Raw genomic sequence first — 21,283 nt, 5'->3', positions numbered from 1 at the left:
TGGACGAAATGGGGACACAACCTGGATAAATGCACCTTGTGCCTCGTCCAGGTGACTAACCTACTATGGCAAGGACCCTCACGGAATCGTCCAGAACAGGTCCCCACGGATCACAAACCTCTATATCGCCCAGGCGATGATACCTACACCTTTGGGCCAAAAGAGGGCCCGAGGGGATGCAGAATAATTGTCTGCCAAGCATGTTATATGGAATATGGACCCCGTATAGTACTGGCAGCGTACCCTCCTATGACCCCACAGTTAGCATCCAAGTGCGGGTGCTCATGGCTGGGTTATGCTCTAGCCAAATGCCAAGACCATACGGAAGTGAAACTAGGGTCAGGAATATACCTGACAAAGGGCAGTGGATACCTGCAAGATGGGGATGCTCCAGTCCGCAAAGGGGCCGCGGGTCGAGGAGGTATAGCCTTCAAGGGCAGCACGGAAAACCTGGCCAGCCTGATGGAAACCTATCTTGAGAAAACCATAAACACCTGTTTCCCCAGGGCAATGCCTTCAAGGGGGGATAAGATGTTCCTGGTGAAAGGACCAGACACATTCTGGGTGAAGGATACGGAGGAGAGGTCAAGACTGTTCACCAAGGGACAGGAGGTCATGACCAATGATAGACTAAAAGGAAATGACCTTCTACTAGATGTAGCCAGCCTGGTGCGCATGATGTTGGCTAAAAGGGCTGTGCTACTAACCTCGGGACTGATCTCCTTGCCCTTCCCCAGCTCTGGACACAGACACGGTGGTGAATTCGATTGGTTGACGACTATAAGTGGAGAGCTCAGAGAAGGGTTCCGTGAAACCCTATCACTAGAACTACTGGTGAGGGACGGGCCTGGAGTAACTAAAACGGCCACGAAAGGGAAGTCTATATCCCCAGGAGATACAGAGAGACCCGTGAATGGAAAAGAATACCAATGGGTGATACTCTCTGTCACGCTGAGTGTGGGGCATATGCCACATCCTATCAGAGGCCTCTCTGTGGAGATTGCCCCGGGGAAAGACACACCTGTGATCGGAAGCATTAGGAAGGGGTCCATGATCAAACCAAAGAGGGTACACTACCCCGACGGAATGGGACCAGGCTCGAGGGCGCCCAGTATATGGGATCGCATCAGGCGAAGATCAGAAGCCTTGACCAAGTAGTACATGCTCGATGCGCACGGGCGATAAACGTCTCACCTTTTCTTCTCAGGCAGCGAAGGAAAGGCGAGAGGGAGGAATATGGCCTACCTGAAGAACCCCACAAACACCTATAACCTGGTAGCCCCGGAGTACGGGGAACAACCCATACCCATGCGCAGTGGGCCTAGTCCCGAAGACACACTGGGGCCCAGTACCCAGACATCAGAATATTGGGCACCACCCAACCCAAAATACCATGACCTGCCAGTCATAAGCAGACAACCAACGCATATGGGCAGGGACTATATATATGAGCACATGACCTGTCTAAACAAAGGGGCATATGCGGTGCCCAGCCCAAATGATGAATCTGCTCGAAGAGAGATCATGACCTGCTTGACAATGGATATAGATCGGGAATGGGAGCAGTCAGATTCTGACAATGAATCCGAGAACAGGGCCGCTCCCAACATAGAAGAGATATCGCCAAGCCTGGCGACTCAACCCAAGAAATCCGCCAAGGCTGTGGCAAGTAAATGGATAATCAGAGTGACTCTGGTAGTACTTGTCATCACACTGACCCTGGGATTAATAAGGGCAATTGATTATCCCAGGACTCGTACTGAATGGGAGTTTGAAGAACCAACGATTAAGGACCATAGAGGAATACCAGTGACCCACTATAGGATGGTCACTCAGGTCCCGTGTGAACCAAGAAACGCATCAGAGAGATGGGAGGCCTGGTCGGACTATATATCTACCTCTTTTAGTGACACAGGTCAGGCCAAGGAACAATTCCCTGACTGCTCACTGCCTGATCCGGAACCACAATGCTGGTTACTAAACCCAGAGGAGGGATGTAATCCATACATGACATGGAAAGATTTGGCCGCTCAGAGGGACGAGATATGCCTGGGTGCGGCAGGAGCGGAGGTGACAGCAGTATACCCTTCTAGCCCCAGAGGCGAAATCTCAACCAAATTGAAACTAGCCAAGGGAGAGGCACGGATATACCCCTGCATCAGGGTCAGAGCACACTCCAGGTATCAGGGTGACCCGGAGTGGGGGCCTTGGGAGGAATTATCTAACTGTTCTACTACCAGACTGAATGGGACCCGAGCAGTAGAAGTGACCCCGGGCAGGAAACCCAGTGATGACACAGGAGAATCTACCTTGACCAAGGTGACCCTGTATACAAAATGGCCCCCGGCATGGGAACGAGAGGTTGAGGCCTTTTTTGGGTTCTTGACCCCCAGACAGGACACTCTGCCGGAGGCTCAGGTCCAGGAACGGCCTGAACAGGATATACCTCTCACAGCTACTGACCAAGCAGGAGGATGTCCTTTTCAGACTACCGCTACATGGTTCAAATGGACTGTGGCGGTAACCAACCCAGGACGGGTAAAAATCAAACCATACCCACCTACACTTCCATGGGTGCGCGGTCTCCCCCTGGCGGGGGGGAGGACCTTATGGTACACAGACGTCCCAACCTTGACCCCGAGCCAGGTGGAGAAACTCGAGGGAAAGTGGGGCACGCAAATACTAGACTCTCTCCTCGATTGCCTATCTGATAACCTGGCAAAAACTGACGAGGTATGGAGGGGTCTTACCACCATTGAAGTGGGAAAAAGAATGATGAGAGAAGCGGGTGAATTAGTCCCTATATGCCGAGAAGCACGGAATATGGGGGTCCCACGCCCATACTCGAATGGAACTCTGGGCCAGGAAGCCACCTGTCGTGTGAATTTCAGGAATTATTTGAGGAGGTATAGAGTATACCCAGAACCCTCAAAATTCGACAGATACCACAGCAGGTGGGCAAAACGGCCCCTCAATGAATGGAGGGCCTATGCAGGAATAGGCCTCACGGATGAGGAGGTCAACCTGGTGGCGGCATGCTGGCAGAAGGAGCCAGATACGGAAGAGACCAAGTTGACCCTGTTCATCCACCAACAGTTAGCTGCTCAGGTTTTGGGGTTCCAACTAAATGTGGGTAGGCATATAGACCCAAATTCCAGCACCCCATACCCCGGAGCATTGGTAGTGGCGGTGGGGAGCAATAACAAAGATCCCCCAAAAGAAAGCAAACCTAATCCAAACCTTAATCCCGATGGATCAGAAAAAGAGGATATATTGGAGTGGGTACAGGATTGGAAGGAAAAGGATCCACAGCTACCATTCACTATGGTAAACATTAAAGAGAGACAATTAGGCGAAATCCTAATACCCCCACCTCTTATTCTCACTAGAAAGACCTCTAGTGGCTACATAATGAGGTGGGGTCTGGAACCAAGCTTCAGAGCGACGGGGGCCCAGCTCGGGGCCTACCCCGGAACAACTTATGGTAAATGGGGGAAACAGTATTGTACGCAGAATGATCAGAGTCTGTGTACAGAGAAGGATACTTATCCGCACCTACATGTGGAGGAAGCTACCTCAGCTATGGTGGACCTAGCTTCTACTAGGACCCTGACTAGGGGGAGATCCCGGGATGGGATTAACAGTACGTGGATCCATTGGGGCACTCTCCCTCTGGCTAAGGCTCAGGAGATAGGATGCGACCCTCGAAGAATGGTAGAAAGGTACTACATTGTGCGTAACCCTCCGCCGCAGGAACATGCATGGAGTAATATGCACTGGTTTGACTCTCCAACCTCACGGGACACCAGTGACCTAATGAGATGGAGGGCAGTTTCGGGGGAGGGTGGAACACTGTATTATGACTCAAAATTCCCCCGGCAGGTGAGCATCCCCTTGATAGTGGCTAACTGCTACCGCTCTTCTCCCACTGCGAAATGGGGAGATAGACAGAATGAAGCCACATGGCAGGCAAAAACTTCAAAATGCGGACCCCTAGCAACGCTGTTTGAACACACCCTGGATAGAGGATTCCCCTACTATTGGCCACCAGAGGCATACCTGTTGAACCGATGGAATTTCATCAATACCCAGTACTGCAATAACAGACGGGGAAACAATCACCATCTGTTTAACACCTGTACGGGATGCAACAAGGCCCTGTTTGACTTTGTATCCCCATGGAAACCCATATCTGATTATTTGGAAACGGGAGGAGGGCTGGGTCCGGGGTTTGGCTGGACAACAAGAGGATTCTACCTGGATGGTGTTTTTCCCATTTCGCATGCTAACAACATGACAAACGGGTCCTGTTCACAGGATCGGGCACCGCATGTGGACGAATGGAGCAGGAGGAGAGACATAACTCAATTTGCGATAGTACTCGGTACCATTATCGGGCGTGCAGCTGAAGATATAGGGGGGGCCGTGGCAGATGGAGTAGGTGATGTTTGGAATTTTGCCACTTCCATGGTACAGACAGCCAGGGCGGTGGTGATGGGGATAGTGAGATGGGCCCTCCCCTGCATTGTGATAATAGGGGTCATTATTACAATAAATCTACTACGTCGTATGGGCCTCCTCTCCCGGTCAGGGAGGGCCGTAAATTATGCAAAAAAGAGAATTTGGCCTTCAACTATGACGGAGCCTCTTCTGAAATGAAGATAAAAGAGGACCAGTGTTGTCTCTCTCACACACTGGTCAGAAACGCTGGAACGAACAGACACCACCGGAGAATGGCGGTTAAGGGATATACCATCTCAGACGAACTTATGTTACATGGTGATAGCGTATTGAGTATTTTGGATCAAGACCCCCTTGATAGATTGAGAGCGGCCCTCGTGTCATCATCACCAAGTCTGGTTTCACCAAAAATGCCTGACCAGGGACAGACAGCAACTGCGATGACAACACCGGAGGATAAATTGTCTCTGGGCCTAGGAGTAACCTGGATGAAGAAAATAACGCTCCAGAGAGGGAAATGGGACGTTGTAGATGACGGCCAACGATCTCAGTTATATACAGGAACTGGCAGAATGATGACAAATGAAGAACTTAAGTCCCCTGCCAGTTGGCCTGACATAGTGGGAATAAAACCCGGGAGAAGACCTTATTCTGACCCTTTCACCAGGATGCAGTACGAGGACTTCTTCTACTTGGACGCTGCGTCAGAAGAGAGATCCAGTGTCGCCCATGTTCTGGTGGGAGGTAACTGGGCCGGTATCCTCCCGGCCTGGGTGAAGATCTACATGGTTACCCGAGAGGGTGACACAAATTTCGGCAAGACATGGGCGACCGTCAAGAGCTGGGGAAACAGCTGCGAATATTATAGAATGGATTTGATCTTTTACCCTAAGATGAGCACGTCCAACATCAAAGTTCAATCTGGAATCCGTTATGCGCGGAGGGATCCGAAGATTTATCCTGTCCTGCCCTCCACCGAGCACAGTAGTGTGGTCGGTCAAGAAGTCAGGGGAGGTGAAAAAGGTCAAGGCCTGCCAGACCCAAGATCCCTGGCCTCTCGATCCGGGGGGTCAAGACAAGAAGTCCCCGGTACAAGTACATCGCCACCATCTTCCAGAGGCTGGGCGGACTACGAGAGGCCGAAGAAAGCACGAAAGTCATCAAAATCACCTTACCAATGACATAAAAATGTTGGTAGAAATATAATCAAAAAAGAAGCAAGAGCCCTGTTCTCTGAGAAAGAACAGTGATTACTATTTTTAAAAGCAAAAGCCCTGTTCTCTAAAGAAGAACAGTGATTTCTATTTTGAATTTTTTTGTTGTTGTTTATGTAACAATATAGCCCTATTTACCTATTTTTCACATGTAATCATATGCTTCATTTTTTCAATTATTCAATTGACAATGGACAAAGACCTCACAGGATGGCAGAGTGGGTGTAAAGTGTCACAAAACAAATGACACATTTTGAAATAGACATCCTGAGTCGTTCCAATACAGCCCTATATACCTATTTTTCACATGTAATCATATGCTTTATTTTTCAATTATTCAATTAACAATGGACAAAGACCTCACAGGATGGCAGAGTGGGTGAGAAGTGTCACAAAACAAGCGACACTTTTGGACAATGACATCCTGAGTCGTTCCTATGTGACCAGTATAATCTTTAAACTGAACTCTGGAGGATAGCTGGCTCTACTTATAAAAAATGGAAATGAGCCTTTAATATCTGCAGACAAGGTCCCGGGTGTCTGTGAGAAGGGAGGAACCCTGAGGAATGTGGGCCTCTGGAAGATGGGAGAGAGAGAGCTGTAAGAGCTTAACCCTTTCAGACGACCAGGGGATTAAGGGTTGAGGGTTGAAAGACAGAGTCCGGGAACTAGTGGGGAGATCTTAAAGAAAGAAAAGAAACTATATAACAATTAAATGTTTAAAATGTGTACAGTAAGAGTTTTCAAAATGGCATGCTTATAATTGACTGTCAGTAAATAAAAATACTAAAAGAATTATGTTTAAAAAAGGAGGGATTTGTCTGGAGGGATTCTTTAAGAAGATCCTATGAAGGGCCCCAGTCACGTGGTTCCCCCAGACAAAGCCGTTGTACGTTTTGAAGGGAAAAGGGACTTTCTGTTACTGTTAGATAACAGTAACAGAAATATCATATTTCAAAGAAGGAGGAGTTCATAACGAATTATGTACTGTATGTTGGTTTGCTAAACTAAATGACGATCCTGTGACATCAATGTTCTTCGACCAATCAGGAATATGGTATAATGTCAAATAAAAGAGACTGTTGCGGAGGCAAGAGCCAGACTTTTTTGAGAGATTTTGAGGAGAGGACTGAAACCTGATATATAGTAAGCTGAAAAACCTGTGTACTTTTATAAATGAAACTGAACCCTTAAATGTAATTTTCTACTGTTAAAAAATAAAAACAATCCTCTTTTGGAAACCACGTTTTGCTTCTATTTTTCCCAAAAAGACGGGTAAGGATGGAGATGTATTTTTGCATTGTAACTTTACCAGTAATAATAATAATAATAATAATAATGATAATGTGCACCAATGTGCCTGTATTGTGCCTAATATATGATATAAAAAAGAACTTTTTCCCCAGACGGAGGAGGAGGAGAAAGGTGGGTTCGGCAAGCCTGGTTTTATCAAGTAATGCCATATAGTGATAAGATGTGTAAGTGGCTTTATCCCTAGCTATAATGGGGATATAACTATGACTATAGGCTTTATCCCTACGGAGTAAAAGGAGACTTATGATTATGCATTAAGGACTAAAGGTGCATTCTGTATAATGGGGATATAACTATAACTATAGGCTTTATCCCTACGGAGTAAAAGGAGACTTATGATTATGCATTAAGGACTAAAGGTGCATTCTGTATAATGGGGATATAACTATAACTATAGGCTTTATCCCTACGGAGTAAAAGGAGACTTATGATTATGCATTAAGGACTAAAGGTGAATTCTGTATATTGGGATTATCAAGTAAAGCCATATAGTGATAATACGTGTAACGGATTAGGGAAATGGACCTCCTCTGAATATAGAGAGTCCTTCCCAGTGCAAATAAAATAACAGATTCCGCAACTTCAATCACTCGACGTTAAAGGTCGATGACTGACGGGGGTCGGAACGGTGCATTCGCTGTCTCTTGTCGGTCAGTGGTAACAACAACATTTTGTAGACTCGGTTGGTCCTGCGTGTCAACCACTTCACAGGACGCTGTTTGAGGTGTAGATAGGCAGACCAATGAGTTATGAAGTTATCGATCTGACCTAAGAGCGAGCGTGGGCATTCAACAATTACACACATTAAATAACAATTGAGAATGCTCACTTAGATTAGCCTTTTGCAAGACCCATCTCGTAATAATTCATACTACTGGTAAATGTTTAGACTAACATCCAGTGTTTTAGTACTCGAGTCCTGGACTGATTTTCAGGACTCGTGACTCGACCTGGACTTGAGCACTGACTGCATTCGGACTCGGAAGGTGCAGACGAGGAGTCAAACGTTCTTATTTGAGTTTTTCTCTTGTAATAGAAAGATATTGATGGCAAGTGCATTTGTTTGGCTATTGTGTCACAAAGTAAATAAACTCCCTTTGAAATGGTGACATTTATGTTTATTGTAGAATTTTTTTTATTTGTATGTCAGCACTTTGACTGCCATAGTGGAGTGGACTCAACCTTGATGACTTGGACTCGGACTTGGGTAATGGGGACTCCACTCGGACTTGAGATTTAGTGACTCGACTACAACACTTGGCTCTTCTTTGGTGACTCGGACTTGGACTCAAACACTGGGGACTCGAGACTCGACCTCGAGATTTAGTGACTCGACTACAACACTGCTAACATCACAAAATAATGTAAACAAACCTTAACAACATCAAAATGCATTAGAAGCTCAGGTTTACTTGCAACAGTCTATCGTTGCATCAAGCTCTCACTCAACCATTCAGAACAAACTAAAGTCTGTGGTGGGGCGATCCGTTTAGCTTACATTGGGGATTACAGATCGCAGCTTTAAATGACACACGGACACAATGAGAGGGTGTTTACCTGGATGTTGCCCTCGGTAGCCAGGACCTCTGCGACAGGGACCGACTGGACGAACTGCATGAACCCTGGGAGAAGGACACGACACAAGGTCACAGTGATGCTGGACCACTGATCCGAACAAGGTAGTAGTAGCTGATGGTCAACCTTTCCGGCTGTCTTATGGCACTTTTCCACTGCATGGTACCTACTCGACTCGACCTGGCCTTTTCGGTTTTCCATTGCCGAAGTTTGCGGGTACCTGGTACTTTTTTTTAGTACCTGCTTTGTCGAGGTTCCAAGCAGGTAAAACGGGTACCAAAAAGTGACCTGAAACACTGATTGGTCCAGCACAAAACAACACAATTTACCACCAAGAAAAAGGAGTTTAGTCTCACAAAACGATCGCTAATTTGAGCTTATGTGCTAATGTGACTGGGATTTCCCATTATAACTGTTAGTGTACATTAGCTAATAAGGTACTGATTTCATAGCTAGCTTCAATATGTGTGTGTGTGTGTGGCGTTGAAGGTGACGTCACGGTGCCCTATGACGACCAGCTACACTGACGGGGGGGTACTACCTGCAGTGGAAAACGAACGAAGTACCAGGTGCCAATAGCGAGTCGAGTCAATTAGGTACCATGCAGTGGAAAAGCGGTATAAATGTATAGGAAGTACATCCCAAATAGTTCAAATATTTAAAGCCCAACCTCCAGGTTAAACCCTACTGATCAATTATGGGTAGTTTACATCATTGGTATATAATTTCATTATTTATTTTTTTCCATTTGACACCGGAAATGCCACTCTGAAAGAGTTAAAAAGGTCCACGCACGAATAACATGCACGCGCGAATCAAAAAAGCTTATCAAACGCCGACGTCACAACAGGTGCATATTAATGAGCCGAATCTAAAAGCTTATCAGACGCTAGCACGGCCGTGACGTCACTTCAGGAAACGTATGCCTTATGTCCGTCCGGGTCATAGTACTAGATCAATGGTGGCCCACTCGGTGCATCACAGTTAGCCTATAGCTCCGCCGTCCCTGCTACAGTCGGGACCACTACACTGACGTTAGCCTATAGCCCGCCGTCCCTGCGGGTGGTTCTCTCCTCTTTGTGTGCCCCCGTCCCCGTGGGTGTCCCGCGGAGGAGCTTGTGGACGCGACAACAGCGGCGGCCGCAGGGCGCCCGAGCCCGCAGCGCTAGTTAGCTCATAGCTATCGTGTACCACTAGCCTTTACGGGCTCGAGCACCCTACGGCTGCCGCCGCCGTCGCGTCCATGGGCCCCCCGGCAGGGCACCCGTGGGGACGGGGTGTACAGAGAGGAGAGAACCATTTTGGGTCGGCCGTTCATGCCGGCCAGTGAGCCGGATGTCGGGATATGTTGTTAGCACAATAGCTACCAAGCTAAGCTATGTTAGCTACTAACGTTATAAACACAATATGTGTACAACGACACAATGATTTACATTATTACAAATATGGTAACGTGGTTGTGGCTTTTACAAATAGTGGTTAGCTTTAGAGATGGATGGCTATAAACAGATACATTTTCATTCGGCTAGTAGTAGCAAGCATATATCTATGGTAGCAAGGCTCTCTGCCTGCAGTGCCTGCCACTAGCTGTGTGTGACTCTCAGTGCCCCCTGGTGAGCCCCCTGGTGCCCTGCACCTGTTGTGACGAGTCATTTCGATTACACACGCACGTTATGAACCATTGATTAAAATATCCACGTGCGTGGTGATTGTGTTGGGCAGACAAAATGTTTGATAAAAACGCTAAAACTGGGTCAATTTCAATACTTTTTTTTCCATTCTTCATGAAAGTCACCGTTGGCCTAGTCCACATTGTTTATTGAACAAAAATACAACGTGAAGGTTGGCCTTTAAAACTGTAATAATATATTTTTTTCCCAGGTCTGTGACCACACTGTACAAACTACCATAGTGTCTTTATATCTGTATCACTGTACATATTAATATTACAACTCTGTACATACATCTGATTAGCACTACACTCCGTCAAAAATCATCGGCTGTGAGCTCCCCTCTGTGGCCTCCATTTATGCCACACAAATCCGGCGGAAAGGGGAAAAGGTGATCAGGGACCCTTCTCACCCTGCTTACGACCTCTTTAACCCCCTTCCCTCTGGCAGAAGACTCCAAAGTCTCAGGTGCAGGACATCCCGTTTTAAAAACAGTACATATCCCGAGGCTGTCCGTCACCTGAACTCGAGTACAGGCACTTTGCACAACAAGGGCTAGCACCAGCCGACATGCACTTTAAGGCAATATGCACTTTAAACTGGAACACTGAGCAATTTATTTTAGGTACTGTAGCATTTTCTTTCTTTTTAATTGTTTGTGTAAAACTCTTTATTGTGGGGATTGTACTCTGTGTTTTTATATTGTATTCTTGTGTTTTTATATTGTACTCTTGTGTTTTTATATTGTATTCTTGTGTTTTTATATTGTATGTTTTTAACATTGTCTGCACTGTACGTGGCACCAAGACAAATCCCAATCAACAGTGTTGAAATGGCAATAAAGTTTCTATCTATCTATCTATCTATCTATCTATCTATCTATCTATCTATCTATCTATCTATCTACTCATTTATATTTATAATTTATCATTCATATCTTGTATCTTGTCTTAGGGCTGGGCGATATGGAAAAAAATCATATCGTGATAACGATATGATAATATTATCATATTTCTCGATATCGATAATTATCGAAATTGTTATAAGTAAAAAAAAAAAGAAAAAGAAAAAAAAAATTTAAACAACAGATGTATGTTTATTTTGCAGCAATTCTTTGTCGTTGCCGCCATCTTTAGTGTTACATCCCCTCACACTCCAGTTCTCAGGCTGCAGCTGGTTTAAAAGCTAAAGTAAACCGGCTTCTCTGCTGGCTGTGGCTCCAGGGGAGTTGAACAGTTATATTTCGTATAGCATCGCGTCCCGCTCTGAGCCTTACGAGATACTCTATATCTCCTGTGATACCTAATGTATCTCCCACGAACAAAAAACACATGCACCCCACCTGTATGGGGCCCCGCCCCTTATGGTGGTACCACCCATATAACCATGACTCTGGTCATGAAACACCCTTCCTCTATTTTCGTCCCAGCGTACTGGATGCTTGCACCATACGAGCTAGCGGAATGAAAAGATTAAGGAAGATTAATAATGTTGGAAGCTTACCGGAGGTTGCTGGCCCCTGGCATCTTCGACGCATGTTTTCGGCGACACGACGGGCCTGTGATGTTCCTCGTTTGATGACTGCACATCGAGGTTCAGCTGTACAAGGCTGGCTGTCGGGCCAGCTTGTACTCAGGTAGGCCCTGTGTCTTCAGGCATGGGTATTAGTGTTAGTAATGCTGGTTTGTGTTGTTAACACAACCTTGTTGTGTGTTGGCGCCAGGGGCAAGATGGTTTGGTGAACGTTCTCTGCAGGGAACGGTTTCCAAGCTGTCTTGGGCGTGCTGCTAAAACATCTAAAGCTATGCTAACATGCTATCGCTACTGCCGCATGCTATCACTACTGCTAATTGCTATGCTGTTTTAATGTCTCCGCCGTGAGATGTTGTCACTCTCCCGCCTCTTGCCCGGTTCATCAATGAAGGTCAGTCGGTAGCTGTTGTGGGGTTTTGAGTTCTATTTACCTTTTTCGGGTAAATGGGTTGACAACGGGGTAGGTCGTGGCTAGGTTCTAGCCAGGTATTACCTTATGTTCCGGCGGGGTTTGTTGAACGGTGTTCCCATCTGGGTTGGCGTCGGGTAGTGGGGCTATGGGTCCAGCCGACATGGTAAACATGTTGCGTGTCTGTGCACAGGCAATTGTTGTCTTGGGTTCCACATTGCCTGGCGTTAGGCTGCAGTAGTGTAAGGGCAGGGCCGCTTGGGAGAAATGTGAGGCCCTGTGCGTTTTTAGACGCGAGGCCCCCCATCTCCTGGGGCGGCCCTGTGTAGGGGGCTATTGTTTCATTTTGTCACTCTGCTATGAGAAGGTCTGTCTTGCTACAAGCTTTCTCTCCTCTCAAACCATTCATACTGACGGTCAATCGGTATACTGGGGGAGTAGTGCGGGGGGGGGGCTTTGTTTACCTTTTTTGGTAAATGGGCTAAACTAGGGCTGGTGTTCTGTTGTGAATATTTTGAATGAAGACGGGTCTGGTCCGTCTCCCCTTAAACTTGTGTGTATGGGTTTGCTCATTCTACAGTTTTTGTGGTTTAGCTCTTTTATTCATTTAACCTTTTCATGGTCCACACCACAGTGGAGGGTGCTGTTTGCAATCACCACTGGTGCTCCATGTTAACGTCAATCCTTTGGTTTTGATATATTGAAACAATGCCCCGCCCGGCCGACACCATGGGTCGGCCTGGCGAGTGGCTGGTGGGCTGTTAAGGCTTGTACCGCCACGGTATGGAATTGGCAACGATTAGAACTGTGTTCGAATTGGTGTTTTTTCTATTACAGAAATGGTGTCTGGTGGAGGGGCCTTGAGGGCCGGCCGACGTCGACACATCGCGCACGGTGTTGGTAAACCACTCCGTCGAGGATGTTGACGTTATTAGCTTTGACCCAGCCGCAAGCTATAACCGCTCAGGGTTCCCCTCTCCGCAGGGGATTTTGGTCTTCTGCTGGAGCGCGGGCGGTATTGTCCTAGGCCCTACACCGCCTCACACCGCGCAGCCAGAAGAAGAGAGAGCACGGCCTCGTCAGCGGCGATGACGGGGCCCTCGACAGGCGGCCATGTTTCCCCCGCCAGTGGTGCCCTGGTTGGAGAATCGACAGGGTATCGCGAGGCCGACAGTCTTGGCGGCCGAGGGATCGGCCATTTTGGGTGATTTCGGTGTTGGTAAACCACTCCGTCGTCATTTTGCCGCGAGCAGCCCGCTCCCCGCTCAGTCCGCTTTCTGTTACCCTCAGAAGCGGGGCTCTGGGTGTGTTCCTTTGGCTGCGGGCCGCGGACCTTCTTGAAGCATATGCGGCCCCATTCTTCGCTTCTCATGGAGACAGGGGCTGACACCCAGTTGATGGCTGAGCCTGGGTCTGTCCGTGAGAATGTTGTGCTGTCAAGCGGCTCCCACACCTTGAACTGTGTTGGTTGAGCCTGGTGTTACGTCTGTCAACTTAAGTGTTGTCAGCAGGGGGGCTCGAAACCTTTTGAGGCACACAGTGCGGGCTTCCCCGGCCTCGCCTTCGCCAGGCCAGGTATCATGTTGGTGCTCCCACTCCTGGAATATTGGCAAGTGGTCGCAGCTCACATGGTTTGGGGTGGTAGTGATATCACTGCAGGGCTACGGTGTGTAGGAACCCATGGGGGCCTTACACCTTGCATGTCCGGCTGCAGAACAACTCCTTCAGCATGTTCTGGAGGGGTGTTCAGTGGGGGGGCTTTTTTGATCGGAAGCCCCCCGTATCAGACAGGCCCTTTTCTGTCGGGGTTCCCCCTTGGGTGCGATTGCCTCGTGGGTGGTGTCAGGGTCAGGTGTTCCGACACGGAACGCGCTCCTCGCACGATTCCAGGGTTGTCTTCGCACAGCGAGGGGGACCGGGCCAACTATCTACAGTTCCTGGCGGACCTGCGCCACGTGACGGCGGGTGCGTTGGGAGTGTCGTCACATATGACTACGGCAGTACCATATGTCGAGGTAGATGGAGAGAATGGTGAGGCGGGGACTTGTGTTTACACAACCCCACCCGTTTTCAGGTTTGGTACAGACCCTGTTGTCGGGGTCTCCAGCAGGGACAGCTCTGGTCGACGAGATCCAATCTCTGTGGACGAAGCAAGCCATCGTCGTGGCGTTCTCCTCCCGGTGTTCTCTGCCCGAGAAGTCGGGAGGGAGGGGTGTAAGACCCAGGCTGGACCTGTCCCATGGGAAGGTTCAGCATTTTTTGGATCGTCTCCTACCTGTTGAACACTGTCAGGTGGGGGTCTGGTTCTCCTCCATAGACCTGTAGGATGCGTATGCGCATCCCCGATCTTCCATCCTAGGGCTTACCTACGCTTCCTTTGCAGGGTTAGCGTATGAGTACCAGAGGCTGCCGTTCGGTTTTCTCTGGCTCCCCGCATCTTCACCAAGTGCGTGGAGGCCGCACTGGGGCCTCTGCGTCATCCGGGGTTACGGAGTGTTCTGCCCTGATGACGTTCTGGTCCTTCGCGGTCAAGGTGGATCGTCAGGTCTCGTACCAGGCAGGTCTCTACCAGCCTGGGGTTGCTGTAGACTGGATGTAGAGTATTCCTCTTCCCAGTCAACGGTTGGAGGGCTATGGGCATCCATCTCAGAGCGTGTTGTCAACACGCTCGGGAGGTTCCGTCCTAGGACGGTTACGGCGCTGTCTCACGTCGCGTTTTCACCGACGCCTCCCTCGCTGGTGACGTGTCGGGCCAACGCAGTAGGGGGCAGCTGGCAAACCATGCTGCCCGGTCTGCGCTACGTTCAATGTGTTGGTGTTGAAAGCGGTCCTTCTGGTCCACAAATGGTGTTGATCAGGACGGACGATACGACGTCAGTGTCGTGTATCGACAGACAGGGAGGAGTACGCTCCCCCTGTCTGCACCAGGCGGCGGGCGGCTGGCTATGGGCGTCCTCCATCTGCGCGGCCTAAGGGCTCCCCACATCCCCGGCAGGGAGAATGTGGGTGCAGGTGTACTGTCGCGGGGCGGCCCTCATCCTGACGGGTGAGGATTGCGTCTGGACATGGCCAGGCAGGTCTGGGACCGATGCCGTGCCGCCAGGGATTCTTCCCCATACATCTGTTAGGTCAGTTGTTGGGACGGGTACGTTGAGGGGCGCAGGTCCTTGATCCTGATGGTGTTACCATCTGGAATGCGCATGCTCCCTCCACTGTCGCGCTTACGCGGGCAGATGACGTATGTTCCAAGTGTGGTGTAAGGCGGGGGGCCAGGACTCAGTCTCCTGCCCCCTGGTTGCTGTCCTTAGTTACCTCCAGTCTCTCCTTGATAGACTGTCGGCTTCGACGGTGAGGGTATATGCAGCAGCTATATCCTCCTATCATGAGGGGTTTGAGGGGATGTCTTGTTCAGCCACCCTCTTGTGAAGCGTTTCCTGCTTGGCGCTCGACGCGTTAAGCCGGTGCAACGCTCCTTGGCTCCGACTTGGGATCTTCAATTGGTCCTCGGTCGGTTGTCCTTGGCCCCGTTTGAGCCGCTCGAGCGGGCGCCGTTGGGACAGCTGTCCTTCAGGACCGCGTTCCTTCTGGCTGTCACTTCCGCTAAACGCGTAGGTGAGCTCTGTGCTCTCTCGGTACGTCCAGAGTGCCTGTCTTTTCGGACCGATTGCGGTGTCACTCTGCGACCTAATCCTGCTTTCGTGCCTAAGAATATCCGGAGTTCCTTCCGCTCCCGGGATATTGTGGTTCAGGCGTTTCGTCCTCCTCCTCACACTGGTGAGTTAGATGCGGGCCTTCACCTGTCATGTCCAGTCCGTGCTTGGGGATTTACCTCAGCCGTACTCAGGATTTCAGGGTTACCGACCAGCTTTTTGTCTGTTACGGTGGGGCTCGTGCTGGTAAGGCACTGTCGGAGCAGCGCCTGTCCCATTGGTTGTGCGAGGGTGTTACCCTCTGCTACACGCTGGCTGGGCAGGATCCCCCTGGGGGCGTCAGGGCGCACTCCACTCGTGGGGTGGCTGCCTCTGCCGCTCTCCTGGGTGGGGCCTCGGTGGAGGCCATCTGTGCTGCAGCTTCATGGTCCTCCCCGGGCTCCTTTGTAAGGTTTTTCCTCATGGACATGACCGGGGGTTCTGTCTCCCAGGCGGTTCTGGGGTCTGTGGCCTTTCCTGCTTCCCGTCCTTTGGTCGGGTAGCAGGAGTGTATGGGTATGGGCCGCAGTGTGTTGAGTCACACGTGGTTCCGCCTGTACGGTGTGTTCAAGGGGTTCTGGCTCCCTCTTGTTCGCATTCAGGTGGAGTTGACTGCGCCCCCCCTTCGTTAGGAAGGATGGGGTGACAGGGCTCCCCGCACCCCTTGATGTGGGCTTACGGGTCCTCAGGGGGTACATCTGTCGGGTCTCGCGCCCGCTCTTCCCCATTATCTCGTAAGGCTCAGAGCGGGACGCGATGCTATACGAAATATAACGATAGGTTATGTAGATAACCTAGTTATATTAGTATTGGCTAAGCGTCCCGCTCTGCGCGCCCTGAGTTCCCTCTTGAGGGGTCTTTTCCTGGGACGGGTTTTTGGCGAGGAAGGGTGTTTCATGACCAGAGTCATGGTTATATGGGTGGTACCACCATAAGGGGCGGGGCCCCATACAGGTGGGGTGCATGTGTTTTTTGTTCGTGGGAGATACATTAGGTATCACAGGAGATATAGAGTATCTCGTAAGGCTCAGAGCGGGTCGCTTAGCCAATACTAATATAACTAGGTTATCTACATAACCTATCGTTCTGGCTCTGCTAGTTTATTTTCGATCTTTTGGCGCTTTTTTGGTGGACAAACCACCGCACATGTGCACCGTGACTCGTGACTGGAGTCTAGCTCTGCTAGCACACATAGCCTACTGTGTACAGACTGTTTCAAACTGTATTTTAAATTAGAAAGCAAACAAAATAAATGGACAAGAGAAAAATAAATCTCAATTTGGTCAGTATTGTCATTTGGACAAGCAAAGCCATTACTTTAAGTTGCAGGCAAGAAAGACAAGTCTGTCCATTGTCTCTGGTTTTAAAACTGCCCTGTTGCAGGTCACAAAAAAAAGAAAAAACGATACGATATTCGATATCGATTATTAAAATATATCGCGATATTTATCGTTATATCGCCCAGCCCTATCTTGTCTTGTATATATCTTATACCCAGCTTAATCACCTATACATTGTATATTACTGTTGCACTTTACTGCTACATTACTGCACTCTGGTTGGATGCCAAGCTTATTTTTGTTGTACTGTACTTGTACTGTATGATGACAATACATTTGAATATAAACACTGGACACAGACTCGTTAACACTTTGAGTGCCAGCCACGGCATAATTCGTTAGTTCATGCCAACCGTTGAGTGCCAGCCAACGAGATATCTTGTTTTTAATCGTTATTTATTTTTATTAGCGATTTCCATTCATATTTCATCAATCTAGCCTCACGTTACCAGTGGGGATCTGCCTGAACTCGAATTGGGAAAATACCGCGCCCTATCGTCTCCCGGATGGAACTGCACCCCTTTGGATTGGATTTAATGAAACGCATGGGGAAAAAAAGAGTTCGGAATCCACATTTTACTTCTCAGGCACGTAACCCGAGCCGATCGGACTCATTGTGGACCATCAGAACAGCGTGGAATATATATTTCCAGTACCCAGCGTTGGATCAATAAACGCGATCGATATTTGGAATGGCGATCAGGAATTGGAATCGTCTTTTTGGAGAACATCTGATCTGAGGTAAGGAAGCTATTTGACCAGTATTGGGATAATCAGAGCTATTTTCACCTATATATCAGCGTGTGCCATATGTGTGTGTGTGTGTGTGTGTGTGTGCGATCAGGAAATAAGAGAATCGATGTTTCAGCCCGCTTCTATAGCATGCATAAGTACACATATACTATCGATAATCTAGCGTTTATTTGAAAACGATTCATACCGGTAAATAGGGGCGAAAAATTACAACGTGTTTTGTGTATTCCAGTGTATTCCAGTAAAGGGCGATTATCACAGAATCTTCTGAAATCTTCTGGAAGTTTCAAGAAACAAGCGTTTTTCAAAATGGTATAAAACGGAAATGAAGGGTTAACCCTTTCACTGCCACACGACAGAAGGATCCGCGGAGCTAATGATGCTAATGATGGAGCATCGCCGCCGGTTTGTGTGATAGTAAAGGGCTAACCTTCTGTATTGTCACAATGAAAGGGTTAACCGGCTGTCGTGTGGCAGTGAAAGGGTTAAGGGTTCTCACCGTGCTTGGTGCTGGTGGCCAGCACTTTGTAGGGAGTCAGCTTCAGGTCCAAGCTCTCCTTCCTCAGCAGCTATACATGCAAAAACACAACACGTTAAAACATTCACAATACAAATTCAGCGTACAAAATAAATAATTTATTTTATTTGTATTTCTTTTCTTTAGGTACACCCCATTACCATTAGGGTCCCATCTATAGCAGGGGTCGGCAACCTTTTTGATACAAAGTGCAATTTTTTTTTTAAATGTCTCATTAACCAGTGTGCCACATCGATATCAAGGTTAACATTAAGTTTAATTATGACACCACATCAAAATTGAAATCTCCTACGGATGTGTCATTTTATTCCATCCATATAGGCAACGTGCATATTATGTTTTAATAAAGAAATGTCTCTCATACTCAGGATATTTTTTTTGATCCACTTTTTTTTCTCCTTATTTTTCTAGTTTTTCTCCCCATCCCAATTTCGCTGTCCCTCCCCTGTCTTGAACGTTGCTCGCATATGTCCCCCACAGGTCGGTCGTAGGGAGGATAGAAGCCTTGTATCACGTGTCCCCTCCGGTATACAAGGAGGCAGCCTGTCACATCTTTTCACCTGCCAGCGCGGACTCTCATTGGCGAGGTGTAACGTGTGGGAGGCTCACACTACCCCCGCCATTTCCTGTCTCTGCTGTGCAGGCGTCCCCCAACCGACCTGTAGGAGTCGCTGTCCACAACGTCCAGATTACCACCCGTCGACTTCCACCCACTAATTCTGCCAATTGAATTAGTATGACGGCCGGCCCAAGCCGGAGGCAACGCCGACAGCCGGAGTCGAACCCGGTGTCTCTTGCGTTGGTGACGAGCGCAATGTCCGCTGCGCCACCCAGCCGCCTCATACTCAGGATATTGTAATTATATATGAGCACTAACGCTGCCATGCTTGCCTCCCGTACCTGGACACATTAGATGGATTCAGCCTCGTCTGCCTCACCCTTGAACGTTTTTTTTTTTTATTTTTTAAGATATCAATCAAACTACCATAAATATCAGGCCATGGAAGGGCTAACTTGGCCACACATTTCCAAAAATATTCCTCTTTACACACGTATTGCTAGCATGCCATTGGTTAAGCTACCGCGTGTCAAAGGTCGCTGACCCCTGCTCTATAGACCACTCCACTTCCGCATTATATTGAGCTCATGGAGGAGAGAGCGGGGGGAGACCAATCCCAAGTCGATCGGCACTTTCTCGGCCGAGCTATAGTAACTTTTTCGCACCTACTCCCAAACTACGCATGCGCAGATTGAGAGACCTAGACTCCGTGGGCAATCTGCACATGCATAGTTCGGGTGTGAAAAAGCAACTATAGCTCGGCCGAGAAAGTGCCGATCGACTTGGGATTGGTCGCGCCGTGTTCAGGAGACTCGGGCGTATAAAAGTCTATTGGATCATGTCTCCAGCACCCCCACAGCCGTAGCTACAACCACTTAATGTCATCCACATTCATACATTTTCTCCCCCGCTCTCTCTCCCATGATTTCAGAATCCCGGAAGTGTTGCGGTGCTCTATAGTGTTGTGAGTAGAAAGGAGTGTGTTGAACCCTGTCCATGAGGGAGATGATCTGCAGGATGAGCTGGTCCTGCCTCAGGTCGTCTCCGTGCTTAAAGATAACGGGGTACATGGCTCCGTCCTCGGTCTTGAAGATCAGCTTGGCTGGCATCAGAGCACTCTGGAGAACACAGGGTTAATACAGATCCGCTTGGCTGGCGTCAGAGCACTCTGGAGAACACAGGGTTAATATACAGAGATTTAGATTTAGACTTGTTTAGAGAAATTAAACAAGAAGTGGAAGATGGAGAAGAAGGAAGAAGAAGAGAAGAAAGAATGAGAAGAAGAAAAAAGGAAGAAGAAAGGTGGGTCCAGTACCTTGAAGAGAAGAAGAAGAACAAGGAGAAGAAGAAGAAGAGAGGATGTAAAGTAGGTGAGGTGGTTCAGTAACTTGATGAGGAGAAGAAGAGAGAAGGAGGTAAAGTAGTTCAGTATCTTGATGAGGAGAAGGAGAAGAGAGAGAAGAAGAAGAAGAAGAAGAAGAAGAAGAAGAAGAAGAAGAAGAAGAAGAAGAAGAAGAAGAAGAAGAAGAAGAAGAAGAAGAAGAAGAAGAAGAAGAAGAAGAAGAAGAAGAAGAAGAAGAAGAAGAAGAAGAAGAAGAAGAAGAAGAAGAAGAAGAAGAAGAAGAAGAAGAAGAAGAAGAAGAAGAAGAAGAAGAAGAAAGGAGGTTCAGTACCTTGAAGAGGAGGAGAAGGAGGAGAAGAAGAAGAGATAAGGAGGTAAAGTAGGTCAGGTGGTTCAGTATCTTGATGAGGAGATGGAGGAGAAGAAGAGAGAAGGAGGTAAAGTAGTGGTTCAGTACCTTGAAGAGGAGGAGGATGAGAAGGAGAAGGAGGTGGTTCAGTACCTTGAAGAGGATGAGAAGAAGAAGGAGGTGGTTCAGTACCTTGAAGAGGAGGAGGATGAGAAGAAGAAGGAGGTGGTTCAGTACCTTGAAGAGGAGGATGAGAAGAAGAAGGAGGAGGTTCAGTACCTTGAAGAGCGTGGCCGTCTCTGGGACGATGCCTCTGATCCGGACCTGAGGCTCTAGAGGGAGGGGGATGGGCTCCATCTCTGACAGGTTCACCTTCTCATTGTCAGCCAGCAGGGCCTGCAGACGTTCCGTCTGAGAGAGACACACACGCAGACACACGATTGGTAACGCCATCAGTGGAGTATGTGTATGCGTGTGTGTGTGTATGTATGTGTATGTGTGTGTGTGTATATCAGAGAGGCCGAGTGGTGTGTATTT

At 48.4% G+C, this 21,283-nt stretch overlaps 1 protein-coding gene across 1 annotated transcript in view; it reads right to left on the bottom strand.

Annotated features, from left to right (window-relative positions):
- Positions 1–21,283, bottom strand: part of pik3c3 (phosphatidylinositol 3-kinase, catalytic subunit type 3) — a 123,311-nt gene that overhangs the window by 26,876 nt on the left and 75,152 nt on the right. Inside the window, exons 16-19 of the mRNA XM_084312477.1 lie at positions 21,026–21,157; positions 20,045–20,173; positions 18,458–18,527; positions 8,547–8,611 (exon numbers count right to left, since the gene is read on the bottom strand). Of these exons, the coding sequence (XP_084168603.1) occupies positions 8,547–8,611; positions 18,458–18,527; positions 20,045–20,173; positions 21,026–21,157 (396 nt within the window). The remainder of the gene's footprint in view (positions 1–8,546; positions 8,612–18,457; positions 18,528–20,044; positions 20,174–21,025; positions 21,158–21,283) is intronic.

The sequence above is a fragment of the Notolepis coatsorum genome (genome assembly GCF_963971535.1).
Source record: "Notolepis coatsorum genome assembly, chromosome: 4".
Classification (NCBI taxonomy): domain Eukaryota; kingdom Metazoa; phylum Chordata; class Actinopteri; order Aulopiformes; family Paralepididae; genus Notolepis; species Notolepis coatsorum.
The sequence above is the reverse complement of the archived record's forward strand: the minus strand, read 5'-3'. Positions and strand labels throughout refer to the sequence as shown.